The 24,240-nt window shown below is 50.7% G+C and overlaps 2 protein-coding genes and 1 long non-coding RNA gene across 6 annotated transcripts in view; 2 read left to right on the top strand and 1 right to left on the bottom strand.

Annotated features, from left to right (window-relative positions):
• On the top strand, positions 1,311–3,792 carry FRAT2 (FRAT2, WNT signaling pathway regulator). The gene has a single exon (XM_021072329.1). The coding sequence runs from the start codon at positions 1,716–1,718 to the stop codon at positions 2,400–2,402; it is 687 nt and encodes a 228-aa protein (XP_020927988.1). The 5' UTR covers positions 1,311–1,715; the 3' UTR covers positions 2,403–3,792.
• On the bottom strand, positions 14,512–17,226 carry FRAT1 (FRAT1, WNT signaling pathway regulator). The gene has a single exon (XM_021072328.1). It carries the CDS (start codon positions 16,922–16,924, stop codon positions 16,085–16,087), a length of 840 nt encoding a protein of 279 aa, XP_020927987.1. The 5' UTR covers positions 16,925–17,226; the 3' UTR covers positions 14,512–16,084.
• Positions 17,367–24,240, top strand: part of ARHGAP19 — a 72,871-nt gene continuing 65,997 nt past the window's right edge. For all 4 annotated transcript variants that reach the window (XR_002338335.1, XR_002338334.1, XR_002338333.1 and 1 more), the window contains exon 1: positions 17,367–17,672. This is a non-coding gene — a long non-coding RNA (Rho GTPase activating protein 19). The remainder of the gene's footprint in view (positions 17,673–24,240) is intronic.

Genomic DNA, 24,240 nt, shown 5'->3' with positions numbered 1-24,240 from the left:
TTGCGCTGACCTGTGGTGTGGGTCACAGCAGGCTCAGATCCTGCTTTGCTGTGGCTGTGGTGTAGGCTGGCTGCTGCAGCTGATTCAACCCCTAGCTTGGGAAACTCCAACCTTCAAGTGCCGAGGGTTTGGCCCTAAAAAGCCAAAAAAAAAAAATACTGCACAGGGCCAAGAAAATAACCACATTAAAATATGAAAGAAAAAAGTTAACTTCTGTTATGTAGAAGAGTCATGAAAATACATAAAAACGCAATAGGAAAAACTCAGAACTACTCACAAAAAAAGGAAGTACAGTTGGTTAACAAATATTTAAAAACTGCTCTAAGTCAAAAAATTAATGCTGAAAGGAGTTATCCATTTCATCTATGAAATTAGCCAAAAAAATAACTATAATATTCAAGAACTAGTGAAGATGTAATGAATAATGTAAGCTCACACATTGATGATGGGAGAGTAAATTTACCCAACTGTTGGAAAGCATTTTGGTACTTTTGTCAGAAACCTTAAAATATCCATATTTTTGACCTGAATTTCCATTCTGGGAATATGTTCTTAGGAAAGAATCAACATGGAAAAAGTTTTACACACAAAAATATTAGTCACACAGTTATTTGCAACGGCGACATTAGGTAAATAGCAAATGTGAAAAGAGAATTGTTCAATAACTTATGGGACAGCCACTTGACGGAAACCTTGGTAATCATTTTATATTCTCGAAGATGCATGCAATAACACCGTGTATGGCATATTTTAAGCGGAAAAGTCTATAACCAACGCACGGCTGTTTGTAAAACAATTTTATAGAAAAGGCCTGGAGAAGAAAAAATTTGTATCTGTGAACCATGTTGGAGTCCTATATTAGAGAGATTTTTTTCATCGCCCTATGTTTCTATTTGAATCTTTTTTTTTTTTTTTTAATGAACAAAGTCAACTCTTCTTTAACCATGCGGCGGCGTGTCCTTCTCCGCGCCGGGCCAGAGGGCTTGAGGACAGAGCAGAGCCAAGGCTCAGAGACCCCGTCTCGGCTTGATTCCGCCTTTCTCGGCGATGTTCGCTTCCCCACCCTTAGTTCCCCCAGCCCCACCCTTCCCAAGCCGCCCCTGACCCGGGGCTCGCCCCTCCCCTCCTCCTCCTCTCCGGGTCCCGACGACTGCGGGTGCGCGGAGGAGGAGCAGGGCGGGTTCAAGCCGTGCTGACACGTGGGGAGGGAGGAAACGTCGGAGGAGGAGGGGTTGGGTGTGTGGGTGGGTGTGTCTGCGAGTGGGAGAGTCCAATCCAGGCCACCTTAGAGTCTCCATTTTCTTGTGCTGCTGACTGGGCCGGGGAAGTAGGAAGATCTCCCCACTCCCAGGATCTCCTCCTAGGCAGACACCAAGTGTAGAAAAAAGAAAGCTTTGGCCGCGGCCCTGGGCTGCGGGCGAGGACTCTCGCGGAGCCGCCTCCTCGCGGGTCCCCCAGCCCGGGCAAGGTGGTAGAGCCCGGCGGCTACGTCACCCATTGTTTACAAATCAACTCCAGCCGGTAGGATTCCGGCTCCCCTCTGCTGCAGGCGCGCGCGGCGCGAGTCTCTCGCGGGCTCCGGCTTCCGCGTCCTCCCCGGCCCCGGCTTGGGCGGCCTCAGCCCCGCACCCGGCTCCGCAGCGGCCTTCCGAGCCCCGCGGGCGGCCGAGCTGCCAGAGACTCCGGCAGAGCTCCGGGTGCCGGCGAGGGGGGCCATGCCGTGCTGGAGGGAGGAGGAAGTGGAAGCCGGCGAGGAAGAGGAGGAGGAAGACAGCTTCCTCCTGCTGGAACAGTCGGTGACGCTGGGCGGCTCCGGCGAGGTGGACCGGCTGGTAGCCCAGATCGGCGAGACGCTGCAGTTGGACGCGGCACAGGACCGCCCTGTGTCCCCGTGCGCGCTCCCGGGACCGCCGCTGCAGCCCCCGCGGCCGCCGGCAGCAGTGCTAGCGGAAAAGGCCCGGGCCCCAGCTCTGCCGCTGCTTCTGCCGCCCGGGTCTGCGGAGGCTAGGGGTCCCGGGCCCCTAGGGGCTCTGCGCTGCCCCTTCGGGGATCGCGGCCGCGTGCGGAACCGGACTGCGCCCTACTTTGTGGCCGAGCTTGCCGCAGGCCCCAACGCCCTGCCTGGGCCGTGCCGGCGTGGATGGCTTCGGAGCGCTGTCGCCTCCCGCCGCCTGCAACAGCGCCCATGGCCCCCAGCTGGGGCGCGCGCCAACGACGACGACCCGCACCGACTCCTGCAGCAGTTGGTGCTTTCGGGGAACCTCATCAAGGAGGCCGTGCGGAGGCTCCAGCGAGCGGTCGCAGCGGTTGCAGCCACAGGCCCCACGGGCGGCCCCGGAGCTGGGAGCAGCTGTAGCAGACCGGACCCTGTCGCTCTGCAGCCCTCCGGCGCCTTGCACTGACCCAGGGCCCTTGGAGGAGGAAGACGAAGCCGGTTCGCAGACCCAACAGCGTCCTCCCTTCTTCACCAGCCCTGAGTTGCAGCCGCGGTTGCCGTTCTGCGAGCGACCGCCTAGGCTGCAGGGAGGCGTGTGGGGAGACACTTCAAGCCTAGAAGTTACCCGCCCCGGCAAAGCGGTCGGAGAGAAACTGGAGCGAGGAGAAATGCACCGGCCAGGGCGCGGCCGTGTCCGGTGAGAATTTCCCCGGCCACTTCGGAGACAGGACTTGGGATGAACTAGGAGAACTGTGGCAGCTATTTGCATCAACTTGTACCTGACTTAACCCTTGGGGAAGTCGTGTGCTTGGATTGTTTAAAAATACGGCTCCGAGAATCGTGGGGTCTTTATAACAATACTTGAAAACTGATGACACGAATACATTTTATTTTCTGGTGGAGGAGCTTAGTGAAAATGGTGCTACAATTGCTGTGCAAAGAAATTCCGGAGGGAAGAAGAATGTAAAAGCTTGGTGGTGGGTGGGTTGGCATCACCCCCCTGTTCTCCCAACTCATCCGTGGCTGGTGGAAGTGGGAGATGTGAATTCCACTTGTCGGGGTGGGGAGGTGAAGAACTTTGAAGGTGGGTGGAGTTGGTTGTGGACTTTTAAATGACTTGACCTTGCCACCTGTAATTCAAGGTCATAGTGTGCTGTAGGTGGAAGGCTGTGGGGTTCCTGGGAGAACTAACTCACCCTTGTGTTTTTGCTTTTGCTCGGAGAAGAGCCCTGTCTGTGCTTTGCTACCTCTTGGAGTCTCCCAAGGACACACAAGTGGAGAGGGAAGTGTGAGGAGAATGGATTTGTTTTTTTTCTGAGCTGTCTTTCTAACGCCTCCTCGCCCCGTGAGGCTAGTCTTGGCCATGCCATGAGCTTTCTCAGAAACAGGCATAAACAATCTTTGAGCCTCTCCTATACTCCCAGCTGGCTTTCTTATTCCACCCTTTCTGATGTCTGCTTGGGGCGAATGAGACCCTGGATGTTTTTCTGCTCTATTCTGGCCCTTTGGAGCCGTGGACCTGAGCCTCCATGAGTCTTCACCCCTCAGTTTCCTCCTGCCACCACCTCTTTGTGAGTGACTGAATTTTTTTTTTTTTTTTTTTAAATGTGACTCTCCAAGAGGAGAAACCGCTGGCTTTACCCAATGTAAAACTTGATGGCGCTCTACGTAAGGTGCCACCCCCAAACTTTAAGGGAGCTAAACTAATTTTTTAACAAGATTCAATGGCTTGTTCATCCTCCAGATGTAGCTGTTGATGAACACTTCGCACCGGAGTGTCTGAAATTGTGGTGGTCCTGATTTATAGGATTTCTTAATTCAAATGTCTGCGGAATAAATTTGGTTTTTGTTTTGGATCATGGTTTGGCTTCTTAGTGGAAAGGTGGGGGAAAGTAAAGTCACGATGAAGAGGGTCCTGGGGGGTCGAGGTGGGAGTCGGATACTGGTGGGGCTGTCGCACATGCGTGCTTCCAAATTCATGTTCCACACGATCAGAAAATTCAGCTCCAGGTTTCTAAAAACTTGCCGGGGGACTTTCACTTCCTTTGTGGAATAAGAACATATTCCGGAAACAACTTCTAGGCTGGCAGGCAGAGGCCAAGCAATTTGCTATGTTTGGAGGAGAGGATGGGGGGAGGTTTGAGTTTTCATCTGATTTTTTTTTTTTTTTCTTTTTTTTGCTTTTTAGGGTCACACCAGCAGCATGTGGAGGTTCCCAGGCTAGGGGTCCATCCTGAGCCACAGCTGCCAGCTTACACCACAGCCACAGCAACACAGGATTCAAGCCGCATCAGCAACCCACACCACAGCTCACGGCAACACTGGATCGTTAACCCACTGAGTGAGGCCAGGGATCGAACCTTCAACCTCATGGTTCCTAGTCGGATTTGTTTCCGAAGCGCCACAACAGGAACTCATCTGGATTTTTTGTGTTTGGAGAACGGAGAGGGTCCAGGCAGAGCCTGCTGATTTTCTCCTTTGAGACAGACCCAGTCTTGAGCTGTGGCCTAGGGGAAGGAAGATAGAATTGTGTTTGGTAGTTTTTTTTTTTTTTTTCATATGGAGGTTCCCAGGCTAGGGGTCTTCGGAGCTGTAGCCACCAGCCTACTCCAGAGCCACAGCAACGCGGGATCCGAGCCGCGTCTGCAACCTACACCACAGCTCACAGCAACTCCGGATCGTTAACCCACTGAGCAAGGGCAGGGACCAAACCTGCAACCTCATGGTTCCTAGTCGGATTCGTTAACCACTGCGCCACGACGGGAACTCCGTGTTTGGTAGTTTTAAAAAGGCATGATTTGAGCAGGCAGGGGCTTGGTGAACTGAAGTGACCCTCCTGGTTGTCCTGCCCTCATCCCATGGTCCCCAGGCATGGGGCATCTTCCCACAAGGAAGCTTTTCTGGGTACAGCCCAGCTCTGCTAACCAGCCCCCCGGGGGACCTGTTCTATCCAGCATCTTCCCACCCTGGGGCTACAGGGGAGGCTAGTGCTCAGTGACTCAGTTTGACTCAGCCCTGTGGCTCACCAGCTGTGTCATCCCAGGCAAGTCGCTGCTCTGCACTTTCCTCCTATTTATAAAACAGTAATACTTAATAGGGTCGTTGGAAGGGTTAAAAAAAAAAACGAGGATCTGAGGTATCTGGGACACTCAAGGGCTCAAAAATGATTGCTGATTTTTGGTACCACCACTGCCCCTCCCTCCTTCCGGGGCCCCTATCTGTCTCTTCTGTGTGCACTAGCACTTCGGCCACCCCTTCTTTTCCACTGTGAGCACAAGTCATTGCTGCCTCTTTTGCTGCTGTGTCCTACAAGTCTCTTTTCCCAGGCTTCTTCCAGAAGGCCACCTCCACACACCTTCTAAGGGGTCTGCCTCTGTTCTCATCATTCTGGGGTGGGGGGGCGGTGGTGGTGGCATTTACTGAGCACACATGTTGGCTACTTTCTGGGTGTTTTAAATAATTATGTCATGGCTTTATTTGTCATGATGTAGGTGCTCTTTTCTCCATTTCATAGATGAGGACAGAGAGGCCCAGGTGATCAAATGATTTGCCTGAAGTCACCACCTTCTGTTAATTCATTTTTAGGGCCACACCTGTGGCATATGGAGGTTCCCAGGCTAGGGGTCAAATCGGAGCCGCAGCTGCCAGCCTGCACCACAGCCACAGCAATGCAGGATCCGAGCTGCATCTGCGACCTGCACCAGAGCTCGTGGCAATGCCAGATCCTTAACCCACTGATCGAGGCCAGGAATTGAACTCCATCTTCGTGGATACTAGTCAGGTTTGTTAAGGCTGAGCCACAGTGGGAACTCCCAAAGTCACCCCATTTAAGTTGAGGAGCTGGGATTTGAACCAGTCCACCTGGCTCTAGGTTCTCCCGCTTTCCTCAACCATGGCTTCCAGTCATACGGTACCACCTCCCTGAAACTTTCTTGACCCGTTTTCTCCCATGTTGGGTATATTCACGTTCTTAAGAGCATGTCACAAAACTTAACCCAGTAAATGCCTCAACGTAATAGCATCACCATTCTCAAACTGTTATTTATTTATTTATTTTTTTTTGCTATTTCTTTTTCTTTGGGCTGCTCCCGCGGCGTATGGAGGTTCCCAGGCTAGGGGTCGAATTGGAGCTGTAGCCACCGGCCTACGCCAGAGCCACAGCAATGCAGGATCCGAGCCACGTCTTCAACCTACACCACAGCTCACGGCAACGCCGGATGGTTAACCCACTTAGCAAGGGCAGGGACCGAACCCGCAACCTCATGGTTCCTAGTCGGATTCGTTAACCACTGCGCCACGATGGGAACTCCTCAAACTGTTCTTGTATGCCAGACACATATGTGCAAGATGCTGGGGATCTGGAATGCTACAGGGTTTCAGACAGCCTGGAAGAAAGAACGCACAAGCAGGTTTGGGGCTGAGACCTTCACATACAGTAAGAAGAATTGTATAAGAGAGGCACAGATAACAAATGGTAAATGGCTGCTTTTTTCAGAGCCTCAGGTCTTCTGTAAGATGAGGACATAGGGCCAGGATGGTGAAGTCTTACCCAGTGCAGCTGCCTTGTTGGTCTGCAGCATGGCCAGGATGGCACTCAGGAATGAAGTTAGAGTGGTGTCTGTGGACCACCAGGATCTGAGAAGCAAGGTGGAGAGAGGGAAAGGGCCTGAGCCCTGTTAGGGCAGGAACTTTGCTAGGCACCTTTTACAAGATACCCCTTCACTCTCTCTCTCTCTCTCTCTCCTTTTTTTTTAGGGCTGCAGCTGCAGCATGTGGAACTTCCCCCAGGCTGGGACTCCAAGCAACACAGGATCTGAGCCACATCTGTGACCTATACTACAGCTCATGGCAACGCCGGATGGCTGACCCATTGAGTGAGGCCAGGGATCGAACCCACATCCTCGTGGAGACCAGTCAGATTCATTTCCTCTGTGCCACGATGGGAACTCCACCCCTTCACTCTTTATAATGGCGAGAGGTAGGAATTGGTGGTGGTAGAACAGGATCTGAGCTCACGTCTCTTAAGTCGAACCTCTTACCTCTGGTCTGAGCCTACTGACATATTTCCTCATGAACCTCAGGCCTGGCTACTGATCAGCCATTTGCCAAGGCTGTAGAGAGCCTAGAACTGGCCCTGGCCCTGGGGAAGTGTCTGTGCCAAGGAGGCAATGACCATTTCCAAGATGTTGCAGTTTGGGATAGCCACTTGCAGTGCTTGGCCCAGGAATAGTTGTGGCCGGGATAGCCCTAGTCCTTTGGAGTGGATAGGCATGGAACTGAGGATGTGGGCATGGGCAGAGTTGAGACAACTCCATCTTCTGCAGGGGCAGAGCCCTGGTTCCTGGTAACATTCTGCGAGTCCAGAAAGACGAGAGCAATAGGAAGTTGCAAGAAACTCGTGTGGAGTTCTGTTGGAGCCCAGGGGAAACGAATCCGATTAGGAACCATGAGGTTGCGGGTTCGATCCCTGGCCTCGCTCAGTGGATTAAAGATCTGGCATTGCTGTGAGCTGTGGTGTATGTTGCAGACGTGGCTCAGATCCCACGTTGCTGTGGCTCTGGCGTAGACTGGCAGCTACAGCTCCGATTAGACCTCTAGCCTGGGAACCTCCATATGCCGCGGGAGTGGCCCTTAAAAGACAAAAAAAAAAAAAAAAAAAAGAAACTTGTTGTGTGAATGCGTGGGGTGGGGAGGTGGGGGTGGAAAGGTGTTTCATGTGAGAACTTAGCACCAGGACAGCAGCCTGGTGCCTCATAAATGATTAGGCGTTTGAAGAACGATCAGGGCTGAAGATAAAGATTTGGCAGTTAGAGCTAAGAGAGATGGATGGAGCTTGGGAAATGCTGTCAGTTGGGAAGGCAGAACACTAGCCAATGCACATAGTGCCATTGCCAGGCTCTGTTCTAAGCACTTTACAGAGACCTAGAGTAGAACTGAGAGAAACCAGGGGAGGCTGAAGTGTGAATCCTAAGGGATGGTGGGTGTATGTGTCTACATACTCGCACAGGTGCACACACACAAACACGAATGCAGAGATTTGTCTGTGTGATCTCTACGGATCCCCTCTGTGGTCAGGTCCAGGGTACATGGAATCGGATCTTGCTCAGAGACCTTCACTATGGCTCTTAAATCCTGAATTGTTTCAGCTTCTCTGTTTTTAAAATTCATTTTTTCGTATTCTTTTCTAACATTGCTTTCGGCCTTGTCCCTGGCATGCAGAAGTTCCAGGCTAGGGACTGAACCCACAACACAGCTGGAACCAGAGCCACAGTGGTGACAACACCAGATCCTTAACCCACTGAGCCACCAGGGAACTCCTTCAGTTTCTCTCTCTCTTTTTTTAGGGTTGCACCCACAGCGTATGGAAGTTCCTAGGCTAGGGGGTTGTATAAGAGCTGTAGCTGCTGGCCTACCACACAGCCACAACAACACAGGATCCTTAACCCACTGCGTGAGGCCAGGGATCAACCCGCATTCTCATGGATACGAGTCGGGTTCACCAGGGAACGCCTCCTTCAGCTTCTTTTTATCAGCACCATTAAGTAGTGTGTTTTGAACATCTGCTCTGAGTTCTTGCCCCGTTTAATCCAGATGGAAAATAAAGTGCTATTTATGGTGCATTTAGAGGAAGGTGATTATGACTCTGGTGTCTGGGGAGACCTAGGGAAGACCTAGGAAACCAGATCCAATGTAGACAGTAAAAAAGAAACAAGCAAAAGGCAGGGCAAAGGTAGCAAGATGATAACCAGCTTGTGATTCTTTTTAACTCACCCAAATCAATAAGTCAAACAAACTGCTTGAATAGCCTATCCATTGGGGGGGTGGTGAATTTTACTTCCTGTGAGTCACTTCATTGATAAAGGGGAGCCGTTAATAAACACTTGGGTATCAGATTCAGTTTTGATTCTATTGAGAAAGAAGAAAAGGGAAGAAAAAGATTTGTTCCCACAAAAACAGCAGAAACATACCCAGTCATCTCAGGCATGAAGGGTTATACAAGGTTATTTCAACAGCCAACTGGTCCCGGCTTCGCTGTGGTCAGACAGTTTCTGACTTAGGGTGCTGTCACAGGGGACATCCACTCCTATGGTCCCCCTGAGCCCTGCCCTTCAAACCTGCCCAGGGCAAGCACCCCATTCCTTCTGTCTCCTCAAGGAACCCCGTCCTTTCGATTCCTCCCTTTGCTGCATCCTTCACCCACAATCGCTGGAGCACAGGTCTCTCCTGCCTGAGCAAACCTTCCCTGGGTTCTGTTCTCCCTTTTTATTGATTGATTGATTGATTGATTGACTGACTGTCTTTTGTCCTTTTAGTGCCACACCCGTGGCATATGGAGGTCCCAGGCTAGGGGTCTAATCAGAGCTGTTGCTGCCAGCCTATGCCAGAGCCACAGTCACACCAGATCCCAGCCGAGTCGGCGACCTACACCATAGCTCACGGCAACGCCAGATCTTTAACCACTGAGCGAGGCCAGGGATCGAACCCACAACCTCATGGTTCCTCGTCGGATTCGTTTCCCCTGCGCCACGAAGGGAACTCCTGTTCTCCCTTTTTAGTTGCTGTCCCTCCTTCACATCCTCTCCGAACCTCTAGGCACCACAATTCATCATCTGTGCCCCAAGCACTCTCTTAGCCTCCACAAGTCTGTTGAAATTGCCAGTTTGTTTGCTCTACAAATATTTACTAAATGCCAATACCCAGGCGTTGTTACTAAATGCAGCTATGTTCCAGGCAGTGGCCTAAGCATCCTTACTAGCATTAGCTCAATGAAGCCTCACAACCCCATGAGGCAGGGACTTTATTATTATCAGACTTGGCAGATGAGGACCATGAAGTGAGAGAAGTGAGGTGACCGGCCAAGGTCACGGGAAAGAGCCTTAAAGCAAAGAGCAAAGATTGTGACCCTGGCAGTTTGGCTCTAGAGCCTGCATTTTCACAGCTACCTGGTACTGTACTGAGGACTATGGGTTTTCGTTTCTAAATGTGTCCCTTTTGTCTTTTCCTCTCTCTTCCCGCCTAACCCCTTATCACCTGGTGCCTGGATGCTGTAACAGCCACCCAACCGACCTAAGCGCTCCCCCCACACTCAGTCCACCTGCTATACTGCGTGGCCTGATAATCTGCCTAAAAACGTCTTCTTCAACTTGTCACGCCTCTGCCATCAAAGAATAAATAATCTCTTTGGGGAAAGAAGACATTCACACATGAACCCCTGAGATAACCCTATAGTGACAGCAAATGAAGAGTGAGGACAAAATGAATTTGAAGTTCACCTCCTGCGAAGAAATGGCATGGTTTTCTCAGTACAAAATTATAGATGGGACTGCACAGGGCAGGCACGCAGAACTTCAGCTGAGCACGGAATTTGAATTAGAGGGGATTTCTTTTTTTTTCTTTTTTTTGCCTTTTCTTGGGCCACTCCCGCAGCATATGGAGGTTCCCAGGCTAGGGGTCTAATCAGAGCTGTAGCCACCGGCCTACACCACAGCCACAGCAACTCGGGATCCAAGCCACGTCTGTAACCCACAGCACACCTCACGGCAACGCCAGATCCTTTAACCCATTGAGCAAGGCCAGGGACAGAACCTGCAACCTCGTGGTTCCTAGTCGGATTCGTTAACCACTGCACTACGACGGGAACTCCTCTTTCTTTCTCTCCTCTTTCTTTCTCTCTCCTTTCTTTCTTTCTTTCTTTCTTTCTTCTTTCTTTCTTTCTTTCTTTCTTTCTCTCTTTCTTTCTTTCTTTCTCTCTTTCTCTCTCTCTTTCTCTCTCTTTCTTTCTTTCTTTCTTTCTTTCTTCCTTTCTTTCTTTCTTTCTCTCTTTCTCCTTCCTTCCTTCCTTTTACTTTTTAGGGCTGTACCCATGGCATATGGAGGTTCCTAGGCTGAGGGTCCAATCGGAGCCACAGCTGCTGTCCTATGCCACAGCCACAGCAATGTGGGATCCGAGCCACATCTGTGACCTACACCACAGCTCATGGCAACTTTGGATCCTTAACCCACTGAGCAAGGCCAGGGATTGAACCCTCAACCTCATGGTTTCTAGTCGGATTCATTTCCACTTTGCCATGATGGGAACTCTGAGGGGATGGATTTCTGATAGGAATGGGGGAGTTAAAAGCTGTGGCCTCAGGATGCCCTCCCCACAAACCCTCCCCTTTGTAATATTCCTTGCCGCCCCTACTCTACCATTCCCAGTTCTGAGCTGTTTTCAAGGTTTGCTTGAAGGGACCTCTGCCCTTTTCGAATAAACCTCTTCTAGACTGATTATTCCCTTCCTGGCCTGCGCTTTCTTGAGCACTTTATACAACAGGGGTGCATGCCTAAGAAATGTCTTATCTTCAGAGCAAACAGTTTTGTGCCTTTTAAGAAGCAGATAGAAGAAGTCAATAAGAGGCAGGATTTTCTACAAAAAGTTTAAAGCAGTGGCCTGAAGGCAGCAGCTTCCAGGAAAGATGTTTTGTTTTATTTGAGTGTTTATTTGCTATTTTGCTTCTCATACATGATTCAATTTCACCTTCACCTAATTCTTATCCCCATTCTGCAGATGAGTTAATTGAGATTTTTCAGATTAAGGAACCCATCCCAAATCACACAGCTAAGCAATGCAGGGCTGCCTGCAGAACCCACGCTCTTATCTATTACACCTCCTGGGAGACATTGTTATGGGCAGGTCATTTGTTCTCTCTTGGGTTATGGATGGAAAACCAGGAGGAAGCCCTGCATGGGAGAGTTTGTGCTGCTTTGCCTGTGCCAGGCTTCATGGTGCTCAAATGGAGTGTACCTTTGAGTGGAAACCTCTCTGTGCTTTCATCTCTAAATGAGGTGGTAGCACTAGACCACTGAAGGCTCAGCTCTCCCGGGGCTGACATTCTGTGATTACTGAGCATCGGTGGAAGAGGGGGGAGCTAATTGAGTGAGTTAGTAATTTGGTTGCCCTGGTAACTCTTTCCTGATTGGAAGGAAAGGATCACAGGGTTTGACACAGACTTTGCTGGATAGGAAAGTGGTGTCTGATCTACGCTCCATGTTTCTGCTTCTGAGCTGGAACAGGAAAGAGCAAAGAAGGGTAAAATTGAATTCAAATATTGTAGCACTGATGCCTAATTTAGAATGAAATCTTGGGGTTGCAGACTCTGGAGCACTCTTGTGAGGTGTGGTATTATTCGTTTCTCCAGATTATTTATTTGACAATTTCTGTGTTTATTTATTTTACTTTTTTGTTGTTGTTGCTGTTGTTGCACTTAGCACTTTGGTCTTTTCCCTTACCCAGGCCATTTTCTGTGGCCAGCTGTCTTCATAGGATGCTGAGCAGAAGAAAATGGTTACAGTGTACCTGGCTTTTCCTAGCTCAGCTTAGGGATCTGGGGCACGGTTTTCCAGGGTTCCAACTGTAGGGTCATCATGTTGGACAATTGCAGGGGTGTCATTCACATTGTAGTATTCTGTGTGGACTTGTGCAGACAGTATTGGATTATATATGATGGAATCGGACTATTGGAAAGAGGCCTGAACTGGATGCCCAGAGACCTGGGTTCTAGTCTGTTAGGCCTTTGACTTTGTAAATGACTTTGGTACGTCCCTCTACCCTGCCATAAAATGGTCTAAGGAGTTCCCTGGTGGCTCAGTGGGTTAAGGATCTGGCATTGACACTGCTGTGGCTCGGGTTGCTGCTGTGATGCAGGTTTGATCCCTGGCTCAAAACTTCATCTTTAAAAATTTTTTTTAAAAGTTTTATTGAAGTATAGTTGATTTACAAGGTTGTGACTGGAACTTCCACATGCCTCAGGCATGGCCAAAAAATGGCTTAATAACTTTTAAAAATTATTAATGTAAATCTTTATTCCAAAACAAAATCTTGGAGGGTGATGAGTAAGACCCTGCTGGATTTTGAAAGATAGATGGTTATAGGGTTATAGTGCATTTAAAATACCTCATAGTTGGGAGTTCCCTTCATGTCTTAGAGGTTAATGAACCCAACTAGGAACCATGAAGTTGTGGGTTCGAACTCTGGCCTCGCTCAGTGGGTTAAGGATCCAGCGTTGCTGTGAGCTGTGGTGTAGGTCACAGATGTGGCTTGGCTCCAGCATGGCTGTGGTGTAGATCAGCAGCTATAGTTCTGATTTGACCCCTTGCCTGGAAACTTCCATATGCTCTAAAAAGCAAAACAAAACAAAACAACAATCCCCCCCACCAAAAAAAACCTTACGGTAAGCATTAGTTTTCTCTTCTGCCTTTTTGAAGGAGGGGGTGGTACTACATGAACCCTAAGGTTGAGTCTAGCCTTAACCAGTCATTCTAAGAAGCCAGCCCAGTTGGAGCAGTGGCATCAAATCATGGCCTTGGTTTGGCCTTGGGGTGTTTCTAACCTTTTAACTTCCAGGAACTCCCACCCCAACAAAGAAGTGGGGCTGAGGACCTCAGGGTTCCTCCAGTGCCAGGGGAAGTCAGCACCTGACAGCTTTCCTCTGCTCAGTGCCCACAGGTGTAGCCCCCCTGCATTGTTGGAGGCCACCCTTCCTCAGTGGTAGAGCCTCCACAGTCACCAGTCCCTTGCTGGCTGGCACTGAACGGAGTCCCCCACAACCCTTCCTGGGCAGGTTGTGGGAAATGGCTGGCGAGATGTGTTCCAGAGACCACGAAGGACTGTGTGTGTATTTGGAGAGGGAATGGGGAGGCATAAACCACAGGCATTGAGACCAAAAGGGAGTTAGGAGATCAGGACTAAACCGTACAGCAGTCCATCCAGAAAGCACTTTCAGAATCACGGCATGCCCTTGTTTCATGAGAAACCGAGGACAGTTCCTGGAAGGAAGAGGAGGAATTAGACTCTTCATCTCTAGTGCGTGCCAGTCACAAGGAGCCCTTTTTGCCATCATCACACGTCCCATCTGTTGTAAAGATAAGGAAGCCAAAGCCCGCAGAGGTTGAGCAACTTGTCCAAGGTCCCCATTCAACACGGAGACTCGGACCCTGGATACCCTGTTGCCCAGTGTGGCTCCTTCCTGTGGGGGAGGGGGAGATCAGACTGAAGTAACTGAAAACAGGAGGGGCAGGGAACACAACTGCTTGGGGAGAGAATGAACATGCCAAGGGCAAAAAGAGGAGTCCTTTTATACCTCCAGGCCCCTTTCCCACCAGGTTTGCATCCTGAGCAGCCCCTAACCAAGAGCTGCCCCAGCCCAAAGGGCCACCTTGTGGGACAAGTGCACTTAATGACCACAGTAGAAAGAAAAAAAAGTGATAAGCCTCCCAGTCTGCAGGGACTAATCTGATGTCCTTTGCTAATACAGAGGCCGCTTCATAAAACATCTCCAGCACTGACAAGTAGTCTAGAAGGCTCTAAGGTTTTAGTGAATGGGATTGGTCCAAAACCTGACCTCGCTTTCATTTAATTTCATGCTAGCACCAATACACACCCAGCTGCGCAGACCCTGTCTAACTAGTGAGCTGTTCAGACACAAAGGCGCTCTAATTACCATCCACAAGCCAGGCTGACAAGGATTTCAAGTGTTTTCATGTTTATGGAGATCAGAGAAATGTGTTCTGTACATCTTTCACACGGAGGACAAGTATGAAAGAAAGCCAAACAAAAATCCAACACATTTATTAAAAACAGATATTTCAGTTAACTTAACATCCTATAATCAGGATAGCCACGATTCCAGACACTCCGGTGCGAAGTGTAGGTAGGTCAATAGCCACATCTGGATGATGAACACGCCATTGAATCTTAAACTAAAACACCAACAATATGGTCTTGGACCCTTCAGACTGAGGGAACAGTTATGTCCCAAGCACTTCCCCAGGTTCACAATGGCAAAGCCCGCAGCTTCTCCATTTGGAGGGTCACATTTTCTACTCGGTTTCCTTCGCTTACAAAGGCGAGCTGGCATGGCTGGGGGAGGGGCAGAGGAGGAAATCAACTCCATCTACCCAGGGAATTGCAGCTGTTATTGCAAACGGCCCCGAGAGCCCATTATAAGCTGCTGCGCTAGGCTGTGTGTCCCTGGAGTGCCCCGTCACGTGGCGTCTCCCCAGCCTCCAGCCTGGGCCCCCAGGAGCGCCAGCGCCACCAGCTTGAGTAGTACAGCAAGGCCGAGGGGAAGAGGAGGTACCCGAGGCCCTGTCTCCGGGCAGTTTCCGTGATAACTCGGGGCGCGGCCGCCCGCCGGAGGCACCAGAGCCCAGCGCGTCGCCGACTCCCTACACACGCGGTGGCAGCGGGTACGCGTGTCCTCAGGAGACTTCAGCACTTGCAAAACACCGCGCTCTACCCCGAGTACAGGCGGAACCAGGCAACTCTCTGCCCTGCTGGAGCCCCGCAATCTCACGTGCGCCCAGGAAACAGTGACCTTGAACCCAAGGAGGGGCGGTCGGGCTGCGAAAATACACTTTTGAGAGGACTGAGGGTTCACTCCGCGCCTCGCCCTCCCTTTTCCCCAGCACCGCTCGCCCCCACTTCACCTCAGCATCCCGGACGCAACCCCCTTTCCCCACCGCTCTGAGAACCGCTGCCGCTGCTAAGTGGGGGCGGAGAAAAGGTTACTCCTATTCAATTTCCGAAAGGGTCCTTTTCCCGGTGCCGCGTGTTTTAGATTAGGAACCAGCACCCCAAAACACACGAGATGAGTTTTAAGTGTCGTAAATGTTCAAGTCTGGCAGTTTGAGGTACTCTGAAATTATCTACTCGTGTTCCCCTTCCCCAAAGTGGATCAGGAACCAGCCCTAGAAAGGTAAATCAAGGAACTGAGGTCATCCCCCTTCGTTCAGGTGCTCGGCGACCCTGAGAATCGTGGGCTGTGGCGACATGGTCGCTGGGCCAGAGGACCCCGAGAGGCTGCGTGGAACTGCACGCCGTGCCACCAGGACTGGTCACGCCATATAAGGAGTCCTATTGACTGTGAGCTTGGAGTGGGCTCTGTAAATTGCCTTAAGTTGGACCAACTAAATCCTACTTTTCAACCATATCTGGCCCTTCGACCTCAGTTCCCCGCGAAAATATTCGCTATTTTTCGATTCCTCGTCTTCACGAGTTATCTCCCCGCTTTCAAAAGCGCGAGTTCGCCAGTCAGAGTAGGGATGCAGCCCTCAGGGGAACCCCTTGCCCTCCAGGCAAAGGCTGGCGCTGAGGCCACACCCGGGCTGTTAGCTGCCGGGGACTAGAACGCCGTCGCCAGTTCTGAGCTGTGTCCTCCTCCCGGACGCGCCAGGGTCGCTGCAGGCCGCGCGAGGGCTGCGGGGCGAAGGGGGCTCATGCACCGGGGCCGACAGAGGGCCAAGGAGCGGGCGTTGGGGAAGCTTTGCGTGTAACTGCAGCCGTCGCGAATGAAGCCTCCGCACCGCCTCCTTGATGAGATTCCCCGAGAGTACGAGCTGCTGCAGAAGCCGGTGCGGGTCATCATCGCCGGTGCGAGCTTGAGGCTGGGGCCCACGTCGCTGCTGCAGGCGGCGGGAGGCGGCGGCACCCCGCAGCCATCCTCGCCGGCGTGGGCCCGACAGCGGCTGCGGGGCACCCCGCTTGACCGCTCCTGAGGGTCCATCAAGGCTAAGCTGAGTGGGCAATGGGGACAGAGCGCTGGGGCCTGTGGCAAGCTCGGCCACAAAGTAGGGAGCAGTCCGGCCCCGCACGCGGCCGCGATCCCCGAGGGGGCAGCGCAGGGCCCCCGGGGGCGCCGGGCCCCCAGCCTCCGCCGACCCGGGCGGCAGAAGCGGCGGCAGAGCTGTGGCCAGGGCCTTCTCCGCTCTCACGGCTGCCAGGGGCCGCGGGGGCTGCAGCGGCGGTCCCGGGGGAGCGCCCGGGGAGGCAGGGCGGTCCTGTGCGGCGTCCAGCTGCAGCGTCTCGCCGATCTGGGCCACCAGCCGGTCCACCTCGCCCGAGCCGCCCAGCGTCACCGACTGTTCCAGTAGGAGGACGCTGTCCTCCTCCTCCTCCTCCTCCTCCTCTTCCTCGCCGGCTTCCTCTTCCTCCTCTCTCCGGCACGGCATGGTCCCCCGCGCGGGCACCCGGAGCTCTGCCGGCGTCGCTGGGGATTCGACTGCCAGTAGGGTTCGGTGGGCCGCGGCAGCGAGGGGAGCAGTGCTGCGATCGGAGCCGGGGCTGGGGAAGACGCTGAAGCTGGAGCCCGCTGGGTACTCTCGCCGCGCGCCTGCAGCCGCGGGAGCCGGAATCCTACCGGCTCCGGTTGATTTGTAAACAATGGGTGACGTAGCCGCCGGGCTCTACCACCGAGCAGCTGCGGGGGTGCGCCGTGCCAGTTGGGGGCGGAGCGCCCACTGGGCAGGGGCACAGGGGAAGCCTTGGTACCCCTGAGCTCCACAGCCCTGAATTCTGCCTGCGGCGGGCACTGGGGAGCAGGTCTTCGCTCTCTTAACCGGACGTGATTGGCATTGCCAGAAGATGGACACCAGCGTGGACTCCGTTGGTTTCTTCCACACACACTAGCACTAGCACATACACTTACACCCACACACCTACACACTTCTCTAGGCTCGTCGACTCTTCCAGTTTTGGCATTTGCGCCTTTGAGGTCCGAGATGCCAGCGTTTGGGAAGTGATGGCGAGGCAAGTGAGGCGAGTGGTGGCCAGGAGAGGCGTCAGGTTAGAGATCTGTCTGGAGATGAGGGAAAAGAGGCTGACGGAGAGGTCGAAGGACCCTGTGATACGATGGCGGTGGCGGATTGGGAATTGGCAGAGAAAGCCCCGTGATTCATGCTTTTTCCATCGGGAGCATGGGTATGTGGGGACCTGAACTGGAGCTGTCATTACTGAAGAGGAGGTTGCTCGTCTTGGGAGAAGCTGTGGGCTAGAAAGTTCTTTTAAGAAGAATGCCTCAGCCCAGTAGGGGAGTCTCCTTTCTGAGGGGGAGTAGGAGAGGAAACGGTCAGTTCTTTGGATGGAAATAGAGGTTACGGCCACCGTAACCCTTCAAGGTACCGTGGTTGGCTTAATGAGTAACCAAGATTTCATTTTTTAAAAGAAAGAGGGGTGGAAAATGATCCTTTACCGTCGTATTGCCTGGAGGTTTATGCAAAATCCCAAGTCCCTCAAGCCTAACTTGCACATTACACTTACATGTAGACCATTGGTGGACCAGCCTTTTACAGGAGAGGGATAGTGTCAAGGTGATGGAAATATTCTAAAACTGTGATGGTTGCACAACTTGGTAAATTTATTAAAAATTAAAATGAGGGAATTTTATGATGTAAGTTATATGTTAATAAAGCTGTTTTAACAGTTAGCCACAGGAATTCCCTTGTAGTGCAGTGGGGTAAGGATCCAGCCTCGTCACTGAAGCCACTTGGGTCACTGCTGTGGAACCAGTTAGATCCCTGGCTCCTGGGAACTTAGCCAGGGAATTTACGCATGCCTATTGCCAATTGTGGCCAAAAAAACAACAGAGCAAAACTATTAGCCAGAAAACACTGCACACACAAACACAGAAACCAGGCAGTAGAGAGCTACTTTAAAATATGGAGCAGGAAGAGTTCTCCTTGTGGTTCAGCAGGTTAAGAACCTGACTAATATCCTTGAGGATGTGGGTTTGATCCCTGCCTCACTCAGTGGGTTAAGAATCCTGTCTTGCTGCAGGCTGCTTTGTAGGCAGTAGGTGCCACTGGGATCCAAGTTGCTGTGACTGTGGTGTAGGCCAGCAGCTGCAGCTCCTATTCAACCCCTAGGCCCCCTAGCTTGAGAACTTCCATAAGCCCAGGTGTGGCCTTAAAAATAAAAAAATAAAAAAAAATATGGAGCAGGAGAGTAACATGATTTAGTAAGAGACTGGAGCCTAGAGATCCAGATAAATAGAAATAAGGGTCTTGTTGATCAGTTCCAAGCTGATATATGAGCAAGCTTTTAGAGAAGGATGGGATAGCGGGAAATTGTTAAAATGGATGTCTTATTTTATTCTAATTGCTCTGGTTAAAGCCTCTAGAACAACACCGAATAGCAGTGGTGAGGGCAGACATTCTTGTCTTTTTCCTGATCTTTTTGTTTGTTTGTTTGTTTTGTTGTTGTTGTCTTTTTGCCTTTTCTAGGGCCGTACCCGCAGCATATGGAGCTTCCTAGGCTAAGGGTCTAATTGGAGCTGTAGCCGCCGGCCTACGCCAGAGCCACAGCAACACGGGATCCGAGCCACGCCTGTGACCTACACCACAGCTCATAGCAACACCTGGTCCTTAACCCACTGAGCAGGGCCAGGAATCAAACCTGCAACCTCATGGTTCCTAGTCAGATTCTTTAACCACTCTGCCACTATGGGAACTTCATCTTTTCCCTGATCTTGAATAAAAGCAATTAGTTTTTCATTATTAAATATGATGTTTGCTCTGGGTTTTCACAGATGACATTTCTCAGATTTGGGATATTCCCTTCTTTGCCTGGTTTGTTGAGGCTTTGTTATTTTATTTTATTTTATTTTATTTTATTTTATTTTATTTTATTTTATTTTATTTTATTTTATTTTATATTTTGCTGTTTAGGGCCAAACTTACAGCATATGGAGGTTCCCAGGCTAGGGGTCTAATTGGAGCAGCAGCCTGTGGCCTATGCCACAGCCACAGCAACGCTAGATCCCAACTGTGTCTGTGACCTTCACAGCAGCTCACAGCAGCACCGGATCCTTAACCAACTGAGTGAGGCCAGGGATCAAACCTGCAACCTCATGGTTCCTAGTTGGATTCCTTAACCACTGAGCCACAACGGGAACTCCAAGGGGCAATTACTTTTGTGACTTCTTTGAAAACCTCCCAGGACCTGGGGGGCTCTGGGCTGACTCTGGGGAAGGAAGGGAGGAAGTGTACATGCACCCTGCTGACCTCTTGCCTAATGCCTGACAGGGCAGTTGCGCAGATTCATACTCCCGTGAAAAGCTGTAGACAGTCTGCTGTGGGCTGACTGAATTCTTGCCCACTGTGGAGGATTTCAAACTTTATGGCAGGGATGAGGCCTGCCACTGTTTTAGAGGCAAGCGGCATCCCTGAGCATGGGCCTCGGAATCGCAAAACAGACACAGGCTTGGCCCTTTACCACTCCCTCCATTGTCTCCCAGCTCCCAGGCAGGGAGGCTCTAGGAACTGGGTGGGTTGGGAAGGATGGATTTGGACTGAGAGAATTTAAGAGATTAGGGGATTCACAGTGAGATGCAGAGATGCTAATGAGTTATTAAATACCTCTCAGTAGAGTAGTAGCTGAGGAAGCTGGAAATACCACCATACCGCCTGGAAGGCAGACATTGAAAATGTCTTAGAGGAGCTCCCCTTGTGACTCAGGGGAAACGAATGGGACTAGCATCCATGAGGACACGGGTTCGATCCCTGGCCTTGCTCAGTAGGTTAAGGATCCTGCATTGCTGTGGCTGTGGCTGTGAGGTAGGCCGGCAACTGTAGCTCTGATTCAACCCCTAGCCTGGGAACTTCCATATGCTGCGGGTGTGGCCCTAAAAAGAAAATTTGTCCAAGATCACACTAACAGTCAGTGTCAGAGCCAGGATTCAAACTCAGTTTTGGTTGATGCCACAACCTGTCCTTCTCAAACCACCACCCAGATGTTGTTATTCTGGTTTTGCTATCTGCTCTTTTCACTTTGCCTGGTTCTTATTCCCCAAGGCCTGTTTCTTTCCTTCAGTGCCTCTGCCAGTTGTCATGCACTATTTCTGGTCCCGTTGCCCGGGCCCTTCATGTTTCCTTGACAGGACTCTGCAGCTTGTGTCTGGGCCCTGCCCCTTTCGCTTTAATCCACTCTTCTGGCAGATCAGCTTCCTAATGCCCAACCCTGCTCAGATACCCACCACCCCCACTCTGAATAGGTGCACATTACCTCCTGAGTAAAACTCTCAGCTTCTTTTGCTTTTTCTTTTTCTTTTTGGTGCACCCTCTTCATGTGGAAGTTCCCCGGCCAGGGATGAACCTGGGCCGGAGCAGCGACCCAAGCTGCTGAGTAACAACACCAGATTCTTTTTTTTTGTTTGTTTTTTTTTGCCATTTCTTGGGCTGTTCCCGCAGCATATGGAGGTTCCCAGGCTACGGGTCGAATCAGAGCCGTAGTCACTGGCCTACGCCAGAGCCACAGCAACACGGGATCCGAGCTGTGTCTGCGGTCTACACCACAGCTCACGGCAACGCCGGATCCTTAACCGACTGAGTGAGGCCAGGGATCGAACCGGCAACCTCATGGTTCCTAGTAGGATTTGTTAACCACTGAGCCACGACGGGAACTCCACAACACCAAATTCTTAACCTGCTGAGCCACAAGAGATCTCATTGTTTTCGTTTGCTTGTTTTTTTTTTTTTTTTTGGCTGTACCTGTGGAATATGGAAGTTCCCGGTTCCCGGATCAGGGATTGAATCCGTGGCGCAGCTGTGACCTGCGTCGCTGTTGCAGCAATGCCAGATCCTTAACCTGCTGTGCTGCAAGGGGACTTCCAACCCCCAGCTTCTTAACATAGTATCCGGAACTCAGAGACCTGGCCTTGGTTCACTCTTACAACCTTATTTATTTATTTATTTATTTATTTTGCTTTTTAGAGCTGCAGCATATGGAGGTTCCCAGGCTAGGGGTTGAATTGGAGCTGTTGCTGCCGGCCTACGCCACAGCCACAGCAACAGTAGATCCGACCTACACCACAGCTCATGGCAACGCCAGATTCTTAAACCAGTGAACAAGGCCAGGGATCGAACCTGCAACATCTTGGTTCCTAGTAGGATTTGTTTCCTCTGTGCCACGACGGGAACGCCTTCCAACCTTATCTTGATCCCCACAGAAGCCCTTTACTCCTGTCAGCAGTCCCTTGCCAGCTTCCATGTGCATCTAACATGTTCTGGTCTCGCAGGTTTGGTCCTGTCTTTGTGCAGACAATGCCATCCCCCCAGTCTCTACCCATCTAAATCTTCCTTGTTCCAGCTACAAACCTTCTCCAAGAGGCAGTGCGTCCTTCTGCCCTCTGCCCTCCCACCCCATTCAGTTCCCTTAATGGGGCTCTTACTTCCTTTCTGAACTTACTTGGACTGGTCTAAACTCTAAGATCCTCATCCAGAGGGCCCTCTGAGTGGCCAGAGTTATTTGCCCATCTCTAGAGCCAGAGGAAGTGTCAGTGCCACCCAGATCATACTGAGGATGAGGGAGCAGAAGACCCCTTAAAAAGATGCTGGGTGCAGCAAAAAAAAAAAAAAAAAAAAAAAACCCAAAATGAAAAAAACACAAAAACCCCTTGTCCAGTAAGTGGGATGTAGTTTTCCATATGGCCCAAAGAACTCCACTGTTTCACTTACTACTTCTTTGATTTACTTGATTCATTTTGTCGCTTTATTCATTCACTAAATAATTGAATAAGCAAGACCAAATATAGTCCTTAACCCATAGAACTTGTAGTCCAGTGGGAGAAGCCAAAACTAATCAGTCATATAAACAAATCCAGGAATGCAGCAAATGTAAAACAGTAATCTGAGACAGACTTATTGAGTCCCCAGAAGGTTTTCATGCTTCCTAATCCACACGATTGTGTAAATTATTTTAACTAGGCAACAGGCCTTTTATTTCACTATTAAATTGGTCCTTTAAATTTACATGTTCCAGAAGAGGTAGCTCTGGATTTAATTCACACTGAAGTGTGAATGAATGAGCAAGGCGGCCCTCTCTCTGTGTCCATGAGAGAAGATGGATCCTGTGACTGAGGATGACTGCAGAGGCCCATGGCGGGGTGCAGGGGCTAAAGTAAATTTCCTTTCCTCTCTTTCTTTCTTTCTTCCTTCTTTCCTTCCTTTTTTTTTTTTTTTTTTTGTATTTTGAGGGCTGTACCCATGCCATATGGAAGTTCCCAGGCTAGGGGTTGAATCAGTGCTGTAGTCGCTGGCCTATGCCATAGCCTCAGCAACTCAGGATCTGAACCATATCTGCGACCTACACCACAGCTCATGTCAATGCCGGATCCTTAAACCACTTAGTGAGGCCAGGGATCGAACCTGTGTCCTCATGGTTACTACTCAGATTTGTTTCCACTAAGCCACGATGGGAACTCCTATTTTCTTTTTTTTTTTGGCTTTTGTCTTTTTAGGGGCATACTCATGGCATATGTTTACTTTCTGATTTTGATTGGGAGTCTCTTTGAAGCTGACTATGGAGGCTCCTGTCTAGAGAGGAGAGGTGGGGGGAGACTTGAGGCCTTTTTCTGACCTTCACCCTGTAGCTATAGAGATTTTTATGTGCAGAATTTCTCTCTATACCCAAACAACCTCCATTAGAATGGCTTATAGTGGCAGAAAAAAAGATCCCTCCAGGCTTCGACTCACATGATGGTGGAAATAACACTCAGCACAGTGAGTTCAGGATGTACCGGCCCATTCCTGAACATCACATATGTCTTGCTGCTTTGAAACTTACCATCAGCACCTGGGGCTTCCCAGCCTGAGGTCTGAGGTGGTTTTTTGTTTTTGTTTTTGTTTTTGTTTTTTGGTTTTCAGGGCTGCACCTGTGGCATATGGAGGTTCCCAGGCTCGGGGCCAAATCAGAGCTACAGCTGTAGGTAGGCCTATGCCACAGCCACAGCAATACAGGATCCAAGCCACGTCTGCTCATGGCAACACCAGATCCTTAACCCATTGATTGAGACCAGGATTGAATTCATTTCCACTGCACCACGACAGGAGCTCCTGAGGTGTTTTTGATTAGAGGTCCAGAGAGATTCCAGTTCAAAATGATCTGGTTGGGGAGTTCCCGTTGTGGCACAGCGGAAACGAATCTGACTAGGAACCACGAGGTTGCAGTTTCGATTCCTGACCTCACTCAGTGGGTTAAGGATTCGGTGTTGCCGTGAGCTGTGGTATAGGTTGCAGACATGGCTTGGATGCTATGTTGCTGTGGCTGTGGTAGAGATTGGCAGCTGTAGCTCCAATTCGATCCCTAACCTAGGAACCTTCATATGGTGTGAGTGCGGCCCTAAAAAGCAACAAAACAAAACAAAAAAACAAAAAAACCAAAAAAAAACATTGATTTGGTCACATTGCAGGCCTTTCAACTCACTCCTGCCAGACTCAGAACCACAGCTGCTTCCGTCAGACCTGGCCCCTTGCCAGGCCTTGTACCTTCAAGCTTTCAGAAAGTTTGGTCCTTGCCTCTGCTGTGACCTAGACTGACTGGCCCCCTTGCCCTCCAGCTACAGTCTGAGCTTCCCGAGGGAAAGATTCATGGCTCATTCAAGTGCCAGCACTGAGCCCAGAGCTTGACAAATGGTGACTGCCAAGCCCAAACGCTGCGGGACTGCGCATGCTCCTTGCCAGCCTCTGGCCACTGACCTGGCTGTTTCCCAGCT

The sequence above is a fragment of the Sus scrofa genome, chromosome 14 (genome assembly GCF_000003025.6).
Source record: "Sus scrofa isolate TJ Tabasco breed Duroc chromosome 14, Sscrofa11.1, whole genome shotgun sequence".
NCBI classification, from domain to species: domain Eukaryota; kingdom Metazoa; phylum Chordata; class Mammalia; order Artiodactyla; family Suidae; genus Sus; species Sus scrofa.
Note: the sequence above shows the minus strand (reverse complement) of the source record. Positions and strands in the feature narration are given on the sequence as shown.

Bases quoted from the DNA above. Each gene is read 5' to 3' on its own strand.
- FRAT2 (XM_021072329.1), top strand. From the start codon at position 1,716: ATGCCGTGCTGGAGGGAGGAGGAAGTGGAAGCCGGCGAGGAAGAGGAG.
- FRAT1 (XM_021072328.1), bottom strand. From the start codon at position 16,924: ATGCCGTGCCGGAGAGAGGAGGAAGAGGAAGCCGGCGAGGAAGAGGAG.